The following is a 20,720-nucleotide window of genomic DNA, read 5'->3' on the forward strand; positions in this document are numbered from 1 at the left end:
GTTAATACATTATACTGTGTTAATTATCATATATACCACGTCTCCCTGTGTTTGGTTGACTGCCTTGGAAAGTGGAAGGACATCAGTAAAATAGCAATGGGTTTTCATAATTTGCTATGACGTCATTAATTTATACACACTGTGTTGTCAATGTATTTTATGTTTTATCACTATTCACAGAGATATAATAGGTTCAAATGGCTCTGAGCACTATGGGACTTAACATCTATGGTCATCAGTCCCCTAGAACTTAGAACTACTTAAACATAACTAACCTAAGGACATCATACAACACCCAGTCATCACGAGGCAGAGAAAATCCCTGACCCCGCCGGGAATCGAGCCCGGGAATCCGGGCGTGGGAAGTGAGAACGCTACCGCACGACCACGAGATGCGGATAGAAATATAATAGAGTATGTCATGTTGTCATTATATTACAAAAATTATACTGATTGGAAAATACATTCATTTTAAAACATACACTATAAAATCTCACTCAGACACACAAACACACACACACACACACACACACACACACACACACACACATGTCAGTGACGCAGGGATGACTTATATTTGGAATATATTTGTATAAATACAGTGTTACGGTATTTATTTAACACTTAAAAACTTTGCAAGAGTATATTTTTTGTTAACAACACACTTCCGAAATCGTTTAATGCAGAATATTGGTGTGATTTGTTTAACATTTGATGTCTCATCAAGAGTGTATTTATTGTTAAAAATGCATTTTGAATATTCTTCAACTTGAGATATAATGTAATTTGTTAAATAATACACTGAGGTAATCACTTACCATCGTATTTACATATATCACAGGATGGAGATGTAGGTATAGGGCAAATTGGTACAACTGCGAATCAATTACCTCAAAATTATAAACAGAAATTAATTATGACAGTAAATAGTTAATTGTAATTACATGCCTACTTAGTCTGCCATGATGTGGCTGGTGATCCCTGATGCCTTATCATGTTCCTTTCACTATGAAATATACACCTCGAAAGCACATCTCACATATTTCCTCTAGTCATAAAGGGTGAGGAGTGGGAGTGGGAGCTTCACTCTTAATTGCTCGAGGGGTAAGGGGACGGGAGGGGAGGGAGGATGGTATGTGGTCATGTCTGAGGGGAGAGAAGGGGGTGACCTTGAAAATAACATTCCTAATTGCCTCATGTGTAACACAATACCCCTCTCAAGGTCAAGTGTGACCTTAACCTGTGCTATCAGTGGATTAAACTGGTTATAATCGATTATTAACGGTTTAGTTCTCTTACCGAGCCTGCCCCACTGCTGAAGGATGTAGTCTGACCTTTGGTCCATCACTGCTGCAGTTGCACCGTCAGGCATTCCTTTGAAGATGATGGTCATATGGCAGCAATCACATAGTGGAAACCAACAGCATCTACAGATGCTGACTCGATGACATATTGACTTGATGACGAGCCTACCTGGATGGCAAGTATTTATACAAGCCAAAGTGGGTTTGTTGTGGTGTGGCTGCATACAGTGTTCCTGGTTTCAGTAAGCAGCTGGTTATTGACTGACAAGACAATGTTAGCAATGCGGGTGCCATAGAGAATTGCCATGCCAGCATATTACACCAAGTGGCTGTCTCATGAGAACAAGCTCTCTTGCATCATGCTCACACTGTTACACTTATTTCATCTAATCATTCATAAAATTCTCACAAAGTGGTGAAACTTCTGTTATTGTATTCTAGTGCACTCTTTGAAACATTTACAAATTTAGTATGCTTTTGATACAGTGGATATAACTGCCAGTGCCAGAAGAAAAAGTATTTTTAACACTATCGAAGTATTGTTCAACATCGATTAATGATGTTTCAAAGCATAATAGAGACATACAGATTAAGAGACAGGAATTCCAGATTAAACATTCAGCCTCTCAGTTGACTCCCTATTGTTGTAAGCAGTGGAACGTGAAAATCATGTGGAGGTTGGTATGACACATGTAGTCTGAGCTTGTTGAGCGTTCTAGTACCCTATATATGTTGTACTCTGCAGATGCCGCATCCAACCCTGTGCTACATTGCACTAACTGGCATTTCAAGGTGCAGCCTAGAGACCAGCTGTCAATTGTTGGAAAAACTGGTACAGATGGAGATGTAGGAAAATGTCTCTCCATATTAACAGTTCTAAAAATGTTGACTTATTATTTACATTCATGTGGAAAATATTTGGAACCTTTTCTGGTAATTTAAATTCTGTATTGCATTATAGAAAAACACATTTTACTCTATCTTTTGGTAGCAACACTTCAGATCCTTTAATTAAGAGTTGTGTCTGGTTATTGTCATAGGCAAAAGAAGACTAGGTGATAATCATAAGTTATGAGATTTGTCATTGTGGAAGTGAAAGGAATGCAAATCTCTTATCACTACTTGTGTACATAACTATCTTCCACTTACAATTTCTGAAGATATAAATTTTGCACTTTCTGTAGATTATACAAGTATGTGAATAAAAATTAGTGCTAGTTCTGTTACTGATATATATATGAAACACCAATTAATGGTTGAAGCCAAACGGATAATCATGGAATTTTGACAAGACTCAGTACGTACAGTTCAGTATTTCTCAGAGAACTCCATTAGCTATAAAAGTAATGAAATACAAGAAGTTGGAAGTATAATGTTTTTGCAGCTACAGGCAGGCAAGAGCCTCGGTATTGGAATACCCTCTGTCTGGAATTAAAGAAATACCTTGGTTCAGTTATGTTTACAACAAACAAGATTACAACTGTAGGCAAATGGAGAAACTAGTATATTCTGCATATTTTCAGAATGCAGTAACATGTTACAAGAATGATATCTGGTGTTAATTCTAGAAAATCATGTGTTAAAAAAATGATTATATTTACAACTGCTTTAAAATTATGTATTTATTGATGTCCTTTGTCATTATTAATATTTTTGTTTTCTTAAAAAATAGCAAAAAACATAAATATCACACTAAGACCAAAAACAACCTCTACAAAGACTTCAAGAATCTAACGTTAGTACAGAAACCGAGTCAGATACATGAGAATACATGTATTCAGTAACCTACCAGAGCAGTTTTAAGGCTGAATTAAGGAAATTTCTATTGGGCAACCCCTTATAATACACTGAACAGTATCTTCGCCTAAGTCTATAATGTAATGTTGTAACCTAATTTATAGTTAAGAGGAGCATTGTAATATAGTAATGTCGCATGTAATATCACTTCATAGTTTTGGACTTAAATTAAATGTGTAGCTGTACTTCTGTCCACATGCCAGGGACTACTCACCCTGGAATCCATGGAATATGACTAATTTAATGTAAAATAACATTCTATGTTCATTTTCAATGCAAACATCTTTTTTTCAGGGAAAAAATCATTAATGACGAAACACGTGATAATACGATTCTTCAGATTCGAGAAGAAATATTTGAAAGTCTTTTCAATATTTGTTACGAAAAGTATCTTGAGAGACAGGTCATCGATTTCACTGTACATTGCGCTCATCAGGCATTCCTCAAAGTCGCCAGTGTAAGTACCAGTGAATTCGTTTTACAGATTCTGAGATACAACTAGCAAACCAAGTTTTATTCGAAAGTATTTTCAGTAATATTTGAGCAGCTCCAAAGGAGAAATTACTTAGAGGAATTCGTAAATGTCACTCATGTGTGTAAGTTTTTAAGGATAGAAAGTAACCAAAGAATTCATCTTGATTTCCTTAATTTCTGTCACCTACAGCGTGCTAGTGGATTACTTATTTGCAGATTTCTATTTTTATAGTTTTGTGTTAAATATGTGCAATTTGTCGCATAATTTAGTCTTTCTTACTAGTGACAGTTGCTCTCAGCTCCCATAATATTGATGGTAGGCTTTTGTTTGTATTTGTGAGTATTTTTCACGTGTACGACATTAAATTAACCTAATTAATCAAAGTAGATGAACTACAAAGTATATGAAGAATAAGACTTTTGCACTGTGCTAACAGTATAAATGAGTTTTAAGTAAAATGTGTACACTTACAAGTATATATAGTCCTGAATAATATAACATGCAACTGTAAGTAAAGGTGCAAAAAAATCATTGAAAAACTGATGTTCAAGTTAACACAGTGGACTGAAGGTTCAGTAGTATTGAGCCCGTCAACAGCTACATTCGACTGTTGATGACTGGAAACGTGTTGCCTAGTCGGACAAGTCTCGTTTCAAATTGTATTGAGTGGATGCACGTGTACGGATATGGAGACAACCTCATGAATCCATGGACCCTGCACGTCAGCAGGAGACTGTTCAAGCTGGTATAGGCTATGCAATGGCGTGGGGAGTGTACAGTTTTAATGATATGGGACCCTGAGACGTCTAGCTATCACTCTGACAGGTGACACACATGTAAGCATCCTGTCTGATCACTTGCATCCATCTATCCATGTCCATTGTGCATTCCGGCGGACTTGAACAATCCCAGCTGGACAATGCGACACCCCACACGTCCAAAATTGTTGCAGAGTGGCTCCAGGAACATTTTTCTGAGTTTAAACACTTCCGCTGGCCACCAAACTCCCCAGACATGAACATTATTGAGCACGTCTGGGAGGTCTTGCAACGTGCTGTTCAGAAGTGATCTCCACCCCTCGTACTCTTACGGATTTATGGACAACCCTGCAGGTTTCATGATAGCTGTTCCCTCTAGCATTACATCAGACATTAGTCGAGTCCATGCCACGTCGTGTTGCAGCGCTTCTGCGTGCTGACGAGACCATACACGATATTAGGCAGGTATACCAGTCTCTTTGGCTCCTCAGTGCATTAATAAGAGAAATCTTGATATTTCCTGAGCTGACCCTGAATCAACATGTATGCATGGCAAAGGAAAATGATTCTACATTTAAAAAAAATGTTTTGTAGAGGTGTGCACTATCGAAACGAATATGACCAAAAGCACGTGGCCAGTTAGATTTCTTTTTTCGGCTTCAGATATACTTCATAAAACTCGACCCCGGCGAGAAGCTGCTAACAGACAATCCGTCGTGGACGCCCGACAAGGAGCCAGAACCATCTCCAATGGACCCGTGGCTGAGTTACATGGTGCCTGTCTTTCAGCAGAAGCCAAAAGAAGAGCCAGAGGCACACAGCACGCCTCAGCCGTCGCCAGTTACGGAAGCATCTCCCAGCAGCGTGTCAGCACCCAAGTCGGCCGATGAGGTGACCGTCTAACACATTGTTTCCATGTCTGCATGGAAATCTCCATAGCTATAAACTGTACAGTCTGGATTTGAATTTTGTTAGTGATTTTAAGTCACTTTAAGTGTGACGTCAGAAAATGCCATTCCATAAGCGAAATGTTCCTCTCATTTAGAGGGATGGCAGGTATTTGATTGATTTCCAAGTAAGACACGGCTGTTACACTCGCAGGCATGTGATACTTCCAATGCCCGCATATGTAAAGTATACATTACGTTTCTGTAGTAGAGAACCATCGGGAGGTGATTCCAGTGCTCAAGAACACTGGCAGATTTTAATGAGCGTGTCTAACGACCACTGAAAGAACACTTTTAAACATTATGATGTAAGTATTAACTGAGAGATATCACTATTTGAAATGGGAGGAGAGAGGTAGAGCTAATGAAGATTCACTGAGGTGAACGATTATCACACTATGAACACAGTGATGACTGTCTGAAAAGGTTAAACAGTTTTGTATTTCTTGGGAGATTTCGAATAGTCTTCACTTAACTGCGTGGACTGCAGTGAGGAAGATTTGACGTCCTGGAGGGCGTTGAGGAAAGGTGATTATGATCGTCTCTTCTCGTTTTCTGTAGACGATAGGAGTAGGTCAGTAGGTGTGGGTTGCATAATTGCAGGTTGATAGGTGTGGGTCGGTAGCTAAGGGTCGACGGTTGTAGGGGAATAAGGACTGTCTGTATCCCACTACTATTCCAGACAGTGAACCTGGAACTGTAGCCCTGATAGGCTTCATCACAATCTTGAGTAACAGGAGTTCTGTGTATGGTCTACCAACAAGTAGCCAAGTCGGTCGTATATTGGAGTTACTTACTAGAAGTCTTGTGATCTGCTTTTTTTTTCCTGCCAGGGTGTCATCCTGTTGTTTTCACCACGGCTAAAACGTTCTCCCCCTCCCCCACCCCCTTTTCCACCCTACAACTAGCATAGCTTCTGAATTCCTCGAAACATGAGGCCTCCTTTGTGCGAACTGAGACGGTGTCACTTTAAGAAGTACAAACGTAGTTTGTCGCCAATAGAGATTTACAAGATTACGCTTCTGGCACAGAGCGTAAGAGTAAAAAAAATTGACCTTATTAATTTGGCTTGGGTATATTTAACCATACTGCTTACAGCAACAGAGAAACTGCGAGCTAAATAACACGAACAAAGATTGAAGACTATTTTAATATGTTCACGCAAACTCAATAGAAGTTGGGAAGCAAACATCTGCAGATTAAAGAGTGTTTATGCTAGTACAGACAGTACAGCAAGTTTATATACACACAGTACCATCTCGTACAAAATAAAAAGGGGTTATATACATGAAGATCTTCATGACGCAAAAGAAAGGAGCATTTGTTGGAAGGGGCACCTTCACTTAGATGAGGTTGCACACTGAACGACTTTCCTGTGCTTCGGCGAAAGTATAGGAAAAGGGCTAGTGATTTACATCTCTTTCTTCTTTCTTGTGACAGTCGCAGATACGATAGTCCCTAACGCCTATCCAATATAAGTGGTTGGTATGCATTCGTATCAAGGTAGTTAGCGTGCTGCTCGTCTGAAATATTGAAAACCTGGGGAAGTTTAGGTGTCAGTAAATTATTTAGCTTTATGACAGACTGAAAACCGCCATTCCTGTGCCCATCCGTCCTCGAGCAGTTTCTATAGGCTATTTATAACATGAAAACAGAGGATGGTAGACAGTCGCGAGAAACATTGATCTTCTTCGCCAACTGGTCGACCTTGTGATTGTACGCCAATTCTGTATGACTGGGGCCGGTCAACCAGTTCAAGGATTTTAGTGATGTAGCTATATTTCTCGCTGGTAACCAAATCGAAATTTTTAGGTATGGTATCTGACAAATGCTTAAGTACTCAACATGCGATGAACACACATGCCATACAATCAAGAAAACGAAAAACGTTATTAGCGCAATGAGATCTGCCGCTGGAACACGATGGGATGAAGGTCGTTATTTTCTCTTGATATTGTACAAGGGCTTCATCTGCTCAGTCTTTGGTTATGGTTACCTATTACTTCACAATGCTGCCAAACTTTTATATGAATGTGTGGAGTCTGTTCTTTCGGACACGTTCAAAAGAACAGACACCATGCATTCATATAACTCACTTGCGTAGATGGCCAATGGATCCACCTTCTTCAGTGCAGATGCACAAGTACATCTGCCCTCCTGGAGGAATCTCAGACTAGCGAGCACGGAGGAAATGGACAGGGACTGTGAACAGGTGGTGCTCAGTGGGAATGTGGGTAAGGCATGCAGAGATAGTCCGTGCAGTTGCAGTAGCACTGTGTATCAGATGTCGCAGTGATTAACGCACCTGCCTAGTAAGCAGGAGACGCCGGATTAGGATCCCAGACCGGTGCGCGTTTTCACTCATTACTGCTGATTCCGAGTAATGTCCCGATGTGGCTGATATCAGTATTCTCTTCCCTTTCCTTTCCTTTCTCCCCCCTCCACTTTCAGTTTACAAGTAGCGTATGGCAGATGCAGGTTCCGTGTGGTGTCTGTTCTTTTAGTCATGTCTGAAAGAATAGACACCACACATTCATATCATTGGTTTGGTAGATGGGCAATGGATCCACTTTCTTCACTGTGGATGCATAAGTACCGGGTGATCAAAAAGTCAGTTTAAATTTGAAAACTTAATAAACCACAGAATAGTGTAGATAGAGAGGTAAAAATTGACACACATGCTTGGAATGACATAGGGTTTTATTAGAACAAAAAAAAACAAAGTTCACAAAATGTCCAACAGATAGCGCTGGACAGCTAAACATCAGTGATTGCGCATGACAATCGTGTATAAAAGGAGCTGTAATGAGAGAGAGAATCGCCCCCTCCATTGACCATCTCCTCACACAGGGTGCCCTGATATACCACCATCGCCACCCTGTTGAATCCTCCAAATCCGCTCCCCAATCCTACCATTGCCAGCGGTGCCTGATGTACAATGACCACCTGACTCTCAACTGCAAACGCCCCCCCCCCCCCCCCACACCTGTCCCCATTGCAAGGCCTCCCATTTTCTTAAGAACTGCCCCAACCTCGCTGCTCCTCCTTCCTGTAACACCTGCAATGGCCCCCATCCCACCTACTCCCACAAGAGTAAAGCCAAACCCCGTCCAACCACCCCTGAGCTTACAGTCCTTGTTCTTCCCATGATCCCCCTGTCCATCCCAACAATTCCCTCTGTCCACCCCCCACAGCCGAGGACATCATTCGGTTCCTTACCGTTGTACTCCAAAACATTCACCCTTTTCAGTGCCCCCACACCTTCCAACAAATCTCCCTTGCCGCTCGCTCCGTTTCCCACCTGAACACTTTTGCCACTTACTCCCACAACCAAGCTCACTACACCTTCACCCACCTCGACACCCTAGTTTAAGCCTCTCCCCTTCCCTCTCTTCCCCCCCTCTCTTCCCGCCACGGCGCGGCACGAGTATCTTATCCTCCTCTCGAACATTCTCTCTCCCACTCTCCCTCTGCGGGCTGTCCTCCTCCTCTGTGAATCCCGCCACCTCTATTGTTCCTTCCTGTGCACTCGTGATAGTGATACACTCCAACGCCACCGGCAAATACAGCAACGAAACACCAAAACTGGCGCCAGACCTGCACACGACTCAATGCCACCCTCCCTATCAACTCCTCCAAGTACTGGTCCGCCTTCCATAGCCTTACTGGTTTCCTTTCCGCTCCCCACTACCCCCTTATCCATAACGATCTCCCCCTTCCTGTCAACCTCAGTAAGGCCAACCACTTCGCTTCCTACCTTTCCGAGGTCTTCTCCATCCCAGATCATCCCCACTTTGATTATTCTCTTTTCCCCACCGTCATGGAACATGCCAATACCTCGGTCGCTCCACTTGCTTCTAGTCTCCAGTACTTGGGGCAGTTGCCCCCCCCCCCCCCCCCCCCGGACATAGACACTCCCATCTCAGCACAAGACATTAAACTTATCCTCCAGTCCAAATGCAACATGGCCCCTGGTCACGACTGTGTCACCTACGAGAAAGCCACCTTCGAGAAAGCCCCTATTCCTTCCCGACTGTCCTCACCCATCTCTATAACGTTATCCTCTCTATTGGCTTCTACGCTGACCTGTAGAAGACCTCCCGCCTTCTGCCGCCTCTTGCTATCGTCCCATCTGCCTCACCTCCGTCTTCAGTAAGGTCTTTGAATCCATCCTTTCCCATCGTATCCATCAGCACCTTACTCAACACCACCTCCTCCCCCTCACCTGGTGTGGCTTCCGACCTTCCTTCTCCACTGAAGACCAACTCCTTAACTTCGTTCACCTTCTTTCCCTCCAGCTCAACTCCTAACGCTCCGCCATTTTTGTTTCCCTTGACCTACAAAATACCTATGACTGTGTATGGCATCCCGGTCTCCTTTTTAAACTCCAAACCTACGCCATGCCTATCAATTTTGTCCATCTGATCGCCTCCTTCCTCTCGCACCGTCCTTCCTATGTCACCCTCAATAACACCAACTCCCGTATCTTCTATCCCACTGCTGGCGTCCCCCAGGGCTCTGTCCTCTCCCCTCTCCTTTATCTTTTGTATACGTCTGATATGCCCATGCCATCCCCACCAGTCCACCTTCTCCAGTATACTGATGACACCGCCTTCCTGGCTCTCTATCCTACCCTTCAACGGTCCCAACGTACCCTCCAAATCCACCTTAACCAGTCCACCACTTGGTGTAACCAGTGGTTCAACCATCTCAACCTCTCCAAAACCCAGGCAATCATCATAGGCCGCACCACCCGCTCCTTTCGTCTCTATGATTTCTACCTCACCCTTTATGGTCGTCCCATCCAGCTCACCGCCACCCTGAGATACCTTGGCCTCACCCTTGACCGACACCTCACCTGGAACCTTCATCTCCAGATTATCCAGCAGAAAGCCCATTCCTGCCTCCGCCTTCTGAAACTTCTGTCTGGCCAGACATGGGGATTGCATCCTTCTACCCTCCTCTACACCTACAAATCCCTTATCCGTCCTATCCTCTGCTATGCCAGCGTTGCCTGGATCTCTGCACCCACCCGCTTTTACAAGGCCCTCCAAATCCTTGAACGCCATGTGCTCCACCTTTCCTTCCATACCCGCCTTCCTTCCCCCACACGGCTCCTGTATGAACTGAGCCCCTTCCCCCACCTCCTCCTGTTCCTCCAACATCTCCACATCTTTTACATTGTCCGCAGGCTTGATCCCCCCCCCCCCCACCCTCTGGTTTCCTCCTTCCTCTCCAGCCCCCCACCGGTTGCCTCGCCTCTATCGCTGTATCCCTTCCTCTCTCCACCTCCATGCCCTCCATCTCCTTCATCAGGGCAATTTTCAGTGCCTCCCCCCCCCCCCCCCAAGATGGTGAACTTTGCCGTGACATCTACCCTTCCTTCCAACTATAGCCTGGCCTTGTCCCCCCCCCCCCCAAGGCCCCCTTTTTCCTCTCCCCTCCTTCTCCCAGAACGGATTTTCCTCCTCCCCCCCATGAGACCCTGCACCCCATCCTTGTCTCTTTCCTTACCACATCCCTCCCTCCCTGACCCTCTGCAGCGCGCCCTCCGCCCATCTCCTCCCTCTCTTCCCCTCCCTCCCTCCCTTCTTCTGGTCTCGCTCATCTCTTTGCACCTGGCAGATCCTCCGTTTTGATCATCGTCAGTGTGCCACGTCAGTGTTGTGTTTAGTGCTGTTTCTCCAGTGTGTCAAGAGGTGTGATTTTAATTGTGAGCTGCCTTAAGGTTCGCTGTCAGTGTGTTGTTATGTGCTACGCCATCCGTCCATTCTTTTATGCTCCGGTCATACAGTGAATTGTGTTCTTTTAATTGTCCCAGTGTGTGGTTTTTTGTGTACGCTACTGTTTTACGGTTTTTATCTCGGTTTTACAGTCACCCCTTTTTTGTCTATTGCCTTCCATGATGTTCGCCCCTTTTTTATATCTATGTTCATCATATTCTCTCCTTTGTATATTTTTAACTGTCTTCATTTGTTTGTTCTATGTCTTTCGGCCGAAGAGCAGCGCATTTGCTGCTGCCAACCCACCCCAATGGGGAATTGAAATACAATAATGAAAAAAAAGGAGGGAGAGAGAATCAGATGCGCCAGCAGTCGCAGCATGTTGATGTTACCTGAAAGGGCGCTTTTAGTGAATCTGTATTATCATAATGGGGAATGTGCTAGTTCAGCGTTGCGATCCTATCGCCATAGGAAGGGGATTTGAATGGGTAAAGGTCCGTTGACAAATGCAGCTGTGGCGAGAATGATTTCGAAGTTCGAAGCCACGGGTTGTTTAGACGGTAGACCCTGTAGTGGCTGACAGAGCAAAAGGCGCAATGCTGCTGAGACAACTCAGGAAGAAATGGAGACTGTAGCGGGTTCGTCCATGCACGGGGAAGTCAGCGCTCGTTCAGTCGCATGTCGCACTGGCATTCCATACTCTACTCTTTGGTTGGCATTAAGCGTACCCTCCGATGCTATCCGTACAAAATCCATCGGAAGCATGAACTGTTACCTGGCGATTTAGTGAAGCAGAGGGCATTTGCGGTGTGGGCGTTTCAAAAGATGGCGGAAGATGACGATTGGTTGAGTAACGTGTTGTGGACCGACGAAGCTCATTTCACGCTCCGAGGTTCTGTCATCGCCCATAACTGCAGAATTTGGGCTACCGAAAATCATAGAACTGTTGTGGAAACTCCATTGCACGACGAGAAAGTCACAGTATGTGTTGGATTTACCACATCTACTGTTATCGGACCTTTTTTCTTCGAGGAAATGCGTGATTCTGGTTTTGTACGGTAACTGCTACCGTGATGGGTGAGAGGTACGCCGATATGTTACAGAATCGCATCAATCACAGCCTGGCTGATAAACACCTAATGTAACGTACGATGTTTATGCAGGATGGCGCTCCACCCCATATTGCTAGACGTGTGAAAGATCTCTTGCGTGCGTCGTTTGGAGATGATCGTGTGCTCAGCCGCCACTTTCGTCATGCTTGGCCTCCCAGGTCCCCAGACCTTAGTTCATGCGATTATTGGTTTTGGGGTTACCTGAAGTTGCAAGTCTATCTTGATTGACTGACATCTCTAGGGATGCTGAAAGACAACATCCGACGCCAATGCCTCGCCATAACTCCGGCCATGCTTTACAGTGCTGTTCACATCATTATTCCTCGACTTACAGCTATTGTTGGGGAATTATGGTGGACATATTGAGCATTTCCTGTAAAGAACATCATCTTTGCTTTGTCTTACAGTGTTATTCTAATTATTGCTATTCTGATGAGATGAAGTGCCATCTGTCGGACATTTTTGAACTTTTTTATTTTTTTGGTTCTAATAAAACCCCATGTCATTCCAAGCATGTGTGTCAATGTGTGCCTCTGTGTCTACATTATTCCGTGAGTTATTCAGTTTTCAAATTTATACTGATTTTGTGATCACCCGGTATGTTTGGACCTTGTAATGGTCGCCTAGTCGTAGATATTGCTATAATCGCACTATTTCACTCCCATTTACGGAGCTTGTTAGCACTTGATGTTAGGTTGGCGCCATTAAAATGCATTGTGGTAATCTCTACTGCTTGCTGGATCACTGCTGTGTCTCGATGCTGATGCTGGCTCTAAATATGGTTGTCTAGGGGTAAACTGATGATGTCCTGTGTTTTTGATGTGCTTTTGATGATAAATAACGAGCGAAACCAACAAATATTTAAACTTTAAATATTTATTACTCTGGTGGCCATCTTAATTCCACTGTCCACCAAAGACAATGACACAAGACAAAGTAGTACTTGCTTTACAAGTTCTTTGCATTGTTTATCCACCTCGAACAATAACACAGTAACACACATTACCAAAGTGACATTCTGACTGCGCCCCCACCCCTTCTTGCTGCTTGTTTTTATAATCTTGTCAAAGAACTACTAAAAAGAGATATAGTTTATAAGTCACAGGTACATCTGTTATCATAATTTGTGCAGAAAAGTTATTAATTTACATCAAGTGACATAATTTAACATGTTATTAAAATGACAGACAGATTTGTTAACTTGACAGAATAATTCTTTGGTACAAAAACGCCGTTTTTTAGAAGTTTGTAAATTGACTTCTCTAATTTTCATAAATAAGTAAATAACATGAATTATTAAGAATTACATTGGTTTTCGTCTAAAATAGGAGTGTTTACTTGAATACTGAGTGAAAACGGTCCTAGTGAACAAATACGTTTCACTGGGTGATTTTTATTTAAGGAGATCCAAAATATGTGAGTTGGCTACTATTTTTCGTACTTCATAATAATTATTTCAGATGAACTTAGTGTTTTAGGATAATGACATTTGCTGCATCAGTGATCAAGTGATATTAACTTTTGTGTGTGTCAGTTATTCAGTAGAATTTAATGGGTTGACTGTTTGTGGAGACATGTTATGCAATCATTGTTAACATACACAATAACTTTTCTATAGTTATAAATACTCGTTAAACTGGTTGAATTTGGAGGGTATCGCATACTTCGGTAAAGTAAGCCTTTAATATATTCCGTTACAACCTCCTGTGGGAATCTGAGAGTAGCGAGCATGGAGGAAATGGATAGCGACTGCAGATAGGTGGCGCTCGGTCGGAATGTGGGCTGGTCATGAGACATGCCGAGATTGTCCGTGCAGTTGCAATAACACTGTGTCCCAGATGGCGCAGTGGCTAACCCGTCTGCCTAGTAAACAGGGGATACTGGGTTCGAATCTCGATCTGGTACATGTTTTCACTCATCACCGCTGATTCCACGTAATGTCCCAATGCAACTGACATCAATAATCGCTTCTGTTTCCTTTCCTTTCCTATCTGCCTCCTCCCCCCTCCTCCTTTGTAGTTTACATATACTGCTAAACTTGACATGGTAGAGTTTCAATATCTACAGGTATGCCTCTGAGCAACGCAATCAAATCTGTTGAACCTCTGCCGTATGTCAGGCGTCAGTACTTGGACTAGAAAATTAATTTCTCCCAGGAGTTGGCAGCCTAATAGTAGATTATTCAGCGCCCTACGATAAATGAGACACAGTATTTCAGTCATAAGATCTACGTTGCGAATGTGGAGTCTTTGCCTTCTAATAGTGACAGCATTAGACTCTGTGAGTGCCGTCGACGACTGGAGTCGGATACCTACATAGTCGTTTTCGGAATTCCATTTAGATATTGGAAAACGTCGATACTCACTATTACAAATTTATGAAAAGTTCCTTCGGTACAATCAATTCAGTGTTTACATTAATCTTTATTGGTTGCACTACGTCATGGGCACATGGCTCTCAGTATCAAGAGACTTCAGCTGTAGGATCATCATTTGTTGTTCTTAAGTAGAAATATATCAATCAGTTTCACCTGCACCCATATTGTTCAATTTTTACCGCTGAAGTGATAGCGATTGGAGAGGCGCTCACATTTGGTTGTCATGCAAAGTTGCAAAAACTCCTGATACTGTCAGACTAAACAAACGTATTGCAGTCTGTTGAAAGCCCAAAGTGGTATGGCGAAATAGCTATTCTGATACCAGAATCGTTAGAAAAGAAACGAAGATGTATAAGAATCACCTTCTCATGTCCCACAGTTGGTAATATCAAACGGCAGATGTTATCGAGAAGTTGATTGCTGCTGCCATTTGTCCCAGTGTGTGGAGGGAGACCTGAAGGACGATAGGGGTATATTTTCATAGGCATTCCAACACATCCCTCGGTTCTAAGGACAACCCTAAAATTTCCGAGACTGGAATCCATTAAGTCTACTGAGCTGACGATGTTCAAAATTATTCGAACAACCTAAATTATTTATCAAAAATATGCAAATAGGATGTTCGCGTCGTTCTCGCACGATATTTCAACAGCGTGCCTCTGTGTCTTCTTCAGGTGCTACCTGCGACTGGTCCTTGGGTCTTTTTTTTTTTTTTTTTTTTTTTTTTTTTTGCACTTTTCATTCCCTTTCCTGAGGGGAAAGGGCGGGCTGTTTGAGGGTCTGTGACACCCTTTTCAGCCTTTTTGGGTAGGATACATTTTATTGTTTTATTACAATTTAATTTTCCATCAGTGCAAATTTCTCATATTTGCAATCAGTTTTTCGTTTTACAATTTGCATTTACATTTTTACATACTACTTTGTTTTGAGTTTTTCATTTACAATTTTACATTTACAATGTTGCTATATAGTTAATACATTTATTACAAGTAATACAAAGTTACAAGCTTATAAATTAACAAATAAACATATAGATATAAAATTATAAATATAGGCTATTGTTTTTCTGACTACCTACTAGACTTAGAGGCGATTGTGTGTTTTGCATACTTATGTCATACATTGTTCATTGTTTCTGACTAAGGGGTTAGGTAGTGTTGTTGTGTATTAAAGTTTGGAGTGTTTGTAGTGTTTGTAAGTGAGGTGAGGGTTAATATACTTATTATAATAATATAGTAATAGAGTTAGGATAGTAAAATTAAAGTATGGTAGTTTTGCAATCGTGGTGGCTTTGTTGACATCCGTCTCCGGTTGTTATTGTCATTTCAGGGCATACAATTGCTGTGTGTTTGCTGATTACGAGGGCTGGTTTCTTGCTTCACATGTTTTGCATTTGGCAGCGGTGCCTTTTGCATTTTATTTGTACATTTTACATTTGACATTTTTCCCTCTTTTGAAATAATTTAGCATTTGCCACCTTCATTCTCTTATGCAGTTTACATCCTATTTCCTATCGTTAACTATGATTACAATGATTACAACTAAGCTAATATTAGAGTTTACTTAGTGTTAAGGTATGTGGGTGTGGGAGCATGTGTGGGTGTACATACTCATCGGCTTGTGTGTGTGTTTCGAGTGTGTTGTTTGGTTCTCTGTGATTGTGTTCGGTGTTGGTCATTGCTGTTGATTGTTTTGTCTGCGGTACAGGTGAGGGGGGAGCGGGCTTTCTCGAGTTAATGGTTCCATAGTCGGGGCCAGGTCCGGGAATTCTCTGCTGGTGTTGTGAGCTACTGTGCGCGCTGGTTGGGCGTATTTGTATTTGGGTCGTCTGGCATGTTGTGTTCTTGTCGTTAGAATGTCTTCCATGTCTGGCCGGAATGTCTTCCATGTCTGGCCGCTTTGTTAATATGTGTTGTCCGTACCTTGCCCTGAGTTTTACAAGTCGGGATTGTAGAGGCTCCACTCCACTGATGTTATACACCTCGTCACTGGGTGTGAGTCTTGGTAGTCTGCAGATGCTACGCGGAAGTCGTCTTTCAGTCGAGTAGAGTCGCTCTGTAATCGGTTTGTGTATGCCTCCGAGTGCGGCTGCAGCATATTCTGTGACATGTCTGATGTACGTCTTATATGTGTGTATTGCTGTTCGGTCATCGCATCCGTGAAGTCGTCCTTGAACTTGTCTGGTTAGATTTTGTCTTTTTCGTGTTTTGTTTAGTAAGTACGTGAGGTGAGTCTTCCAGTTTAGGTGTTTGTCTAGGTACACACCGAGATACCTGGCAGTATCGCCAAGTCTCAGTGGTGTGTCCGATAGTGTCAGTTGTATGTCGTTTGGGTTTTGGTCTTTCGTCGTGGTCATATGTCTGTGTTGAAATAGTATTGTTTGTGTTTTGGATGGGTTGTGACGGATTCTCCATCTTGCCATCCAGTCTTGTAGTCGTCTCAGGTATGTTTCTGTCTTTCGTTGGATAGTAGTCGTTCTGAGTTCTGTGCACCAATAAGCTGTGTCATCAGCATACAGTCCTACAGTTTCTGTGGGGGTCGTTACTGTCGGCATGTCTGCCGTGTAGAGCGCGTACAGTAGCGGGGACAAAATTCCCCCTTGGGGTACACCTGCCTGGGGCGTGAATTCTTGGGAAGATGCATCCCCTACGTGAGCCTTGCACTTTCTGTCTGTTATATAGGCTTTGATTATTCGTACTATCTTGATAGGGAAGCCCAGTTGGCTGAGTTTGTGTAGAAGCCCTAGGTGCCAGAGCCTGTCGAAGGCGCGCTCTATGTCCAGAAAGACGGCGAGCGTGCAGCGCCCCCTGTTGAACCCTTTCGTTATCCCGTCCGTTAGTTTTAGAAGTGGGTCGTTTGTCAGAGTGATTTTGTCTAAATCCTGATTGTGTCATTGGGAGGATTCCGTGTCGTTCTGTGTAGGTTTTTAGTCGGTCTGTCAGTATCCGTTCGTATGTTTTGCCTATGACGTCTAGGAGGGAGATCGGTCTGTAGGAGCGTGGGTCAGTCTTGGGTTTCTCCGGCTTTGGAATCGTGATAGTTTTACTGGTTTTCCAGCTGGTCGGGAGTGTTTCGTTAGTCAGGCAGTAATTGAACAGGATGGAAAGGATAGGTACTAGGAGTTGTATGGGTGCTTTTTGCAGATGAATTCGTCTGATGTCGTTTTGTCCAGGGGCTGAGTTTCGTCCTGAGTGTATAGCTTCTATGATTTCTGTGTACGTTATTTCTTTGGTTAGTGCGCTTTCGTCCTCTGTCTCTATTGCTGGGGTGTTTAGGGTTATGGAGAGCTGATTTTCCACGCGGTGTCTAAAGTCGTCATTGAATTTGTCGTCTTGGGGGAAGGAGTAGACTTCTTCCAATACCTGTTTGAATGCTCCTGCTTGTTCCCTCTTGTCGGCCGTTGGTTCGTTATTCACCATTAAAGTAGAGTTTGTGATTTTACTTTGTCCTGTTAGCGTTTTGAAGCGCTTCCAGAACTTTCCCCCTTCCCTATAGTTAAGTTGTCTATATGTGTCGTCCCACTGTCTTTGCCGGTGTTCAGAAATGATTCTTTTAATTCTCGCATTAAGTCGATTCCATTGTCTTTTTATTCCTGGGTCGTTATCGCGTCTGATCTGTCTGTAGAGGTGTTTCTTCTGTCTTATTAGGTCTAGGGCTGCTTGGGGGATGGCTGGTTTCCAGTTCTCGATTATTATCGTGGGAATGGCTTCGTCTATTGCATTTTCTTATGGCGGTTTCTAGTGTGCTGGTTGCGAGTTGTAGGTCTCCGTCGTCAGTTATGGTGATTGGGATCGCCAGGCTTTCCATTAAAACGTCTTTATATTTTTCCCAGTCTGCATTCGCGTATTGTCTTACTGTACGTCTTGTGGGGAGTCGTTCTCGGGACAGAGTGGCACTGGTCGCGAATATGATCGGTAGATGGTCGCTTGTTATCGAGTCACCCACTACAGGCTCTGACATAGTATCTGCTATGTTATGGCTGTGGAGGACGTGGTCAGGTGTTGATCGTCCTCGATGGCCGATGAAAGTCGGCTGGATTATTGGGAGCCTGTCCACAGGTTCAGTGGTGAGAAAATCGAAGAGGCGACGCCCTTTGCCATTGTCAGCAGTGTCTCCTAACATGTGGTGTCTTGCGTTTAGGTCTCCTAACATAATGAATTTATCGAAAGTCGCCATGTGTCGAAAGAAGTCTAACGGTAAGGGCATTCTTGATGGAATGTATATACAGGCTATGGTTAGAGTATGCCGATTTACATCCCTGATCTGTATAATTACTGCCTCTAGTTGTGCTAATTCTGCTGGGAGAGGGATTTCGCGTGCTGCTATGGTGCGTACATATAGTTCTGCTCCTCATTTGTTGCCTCCTCTGTCTCTGGGTCTGTCTTTTCGGAATGCATTAAATCTTGGTAGATTGAGGGAATGTCTTTCGTCTAGCCAGGTTTTTGTTATGCCAGCTATATCTATGTTTTGCTGATGCGATCGAGTCCAGTATTTGTGCCTGGGAGGAGCTGGACGTTCTCTAATCGGTCCGCGCCGAGTCGAGTGTTCCATCTGTGGTCCGCGTCCGCCAGACTCGGCTTCAACGGACCCCTCGAGTCGCGGATGTTCCGACTGCTGTCGGCGCCCGTTTTGGCCGTCCTCAACGGTTGTGGTTGTCATCTGAGGTGTGTCAGACCCTATCTGAGATGTTGGGTACTCTATCTCATGACTGTTACTATGATTTCCACTTCTGTTTTGTGCTGGGCGCTCCCTAATCGGTCCGCGGCCTGTCGTGTGTTCCGTCTGAGGTCCGCGCCCGCCAGACGCGGATGCATTGTCCCCTTCTGGTCGCCGGTGTTCCCTCCGCCGTCCGCGCCCGGCCTGGCCATCTTCTGAAGTCGAGTTCATGATCTGGGGTGTGTCAGATCTGGTCTCTAATGTCGGCCACCTTGTCTCACGGCTGTTCTCTCGGTCTCCACTTCTATTTCTTGTAGAATCCCGGAGTGTCCTGCGTTGAGTTTTCACAAGCTCAAGCGCTGGATTCCAGGCAGTGCTGATTTGGTATCCCCAGTCACGGTTGATTAGATTGTCTGTGACCTTAATCTCAATGGCTTCTTTAATGACGCTGTCCCAAAATCTTGAGATCTGTGTCACAATCTTGGTGTCATTGTAATCCATTGAATGACCAAGTTCCAGACAATGCTCTGTTATGGCTGATTTAGTTGCCTGCCTGAGTCTGGTATGTCTCTGGTGTTCTTTACACTTGATGTCCACAGTTCTGGTGGTCTGGCCAATGTATGACATCCCACACTGGCATGGTATGTTGTAAATACCTGGCTTGCGTAGCCCAAGGTCATCTTTTACATTCCCCAGCATAGCCCCAAATTTGGTGGGTGGGCAAAATATGCTCTTGATGTCATATTTCTGGAGAATCCTGCTGATCTTGGCAGAGATAGGTCCGACGTGTGGCAGGTATGCCATCTTCTTTGCCTCTTCTAGTTCTTCTTCTCGATCCTTTGGCCAGTTGGCAGGTTGAAGTGCCTTCTGGATATCTCTAGAGGAGTACCCATTCCTGCTGAACACTGATTGTAAGTGTTCTATTTCTGTGGCCAGACTATCAGGATCTGACAGAGTTTGTGCTCTGTGTTTTGAGCACTCCATTCTTCTGTGCTGGATGGTGGCAACTGCTGGCTTGTAGGTATAAGTCAGTGCACGTAGGTTTGCGGTACACACTGTGTCCAAATGTGCCATCTGCCTTCCTCTTCGCCAGAACATCGAAGAACGGAAGTAGTCCATCCTTCTCCATTTCCATTGTGAACTGAATGTTCGGATTGCAAGAGTTCAGATGTAGCAGGAACTCATCTAACTTCTCTCTATCATGGGGCCAGATAACAAAGGTATCATCCACATACCTAAAAAAAAAAGCACTTGGGTTGATATGTGGCTGAAGAGAGTGCCTCCTCTTCAAACTGGTGATAGAGGGCTGCCCATTGCCACCCCTTCTGTTTGTTCGTAAAATTGACCCCCATATAGGAAGTACGTCGAGGTCAGTACATGGCTGAATAGGTCAAGGAGAGCCCCATCGAACTTCTCTCCAATAAGCTCAAGTGACTTCTTCAGTGGTACACGTGTGACGAGAGACACCACATCGGAACTAACCATGATGTCTGTGATGTGTTTCTGGCCCAGTCGTTGCAGGAAATCCTCTGAGTTCTGGATGTGATATGCACATTTACCCACATGTGGTA

At 43.7% G+C, this 20,720-nt stretch overlaps 1 protein-coding gene across 1 annotated transcript in view; it reads left to right on the plus strand.

Annotated features, from left to right (window-relative positions):
- LOC126336334 (uncharacterized) overlaps window positions 1-20,720 on the plus strand; it is a 1,038,948-nt gene that overhangs the window by 32,773 nt on the left and 985,455 nt on the right. The window contains exons 3-4 of the mRNA XM_049999897.1: window positions 3,396-3,558; window positions 4,998-5,225. Coding sequence (XP_049855854.1) covers window positions 3,396-3,558; window positions 4,998-5,225 — 391 coding nt within the window. The remainder of the gene's footprint in view (window positions 1-3,395; window positions 3,559-4,997; window positions 5,226-20,720) is intronic.

The sequence above is a fragment of the Schistocerca gregaria genome, chromosome 2 (assembly GCF_023897955.1).
Source record: "Schistocerca gregaria isolate iqSchGreg1 chromosome 2, iqSchGreg1.2, whole genome shotgun sequence".
Classification (NCBI taxonomy): domain Eukaryota; kingdom Metazoa; phylum Arthropoda; class Insecta; order Orthoptera; family Acrididae; genus Schistocerca; species Schistocerca gregaria.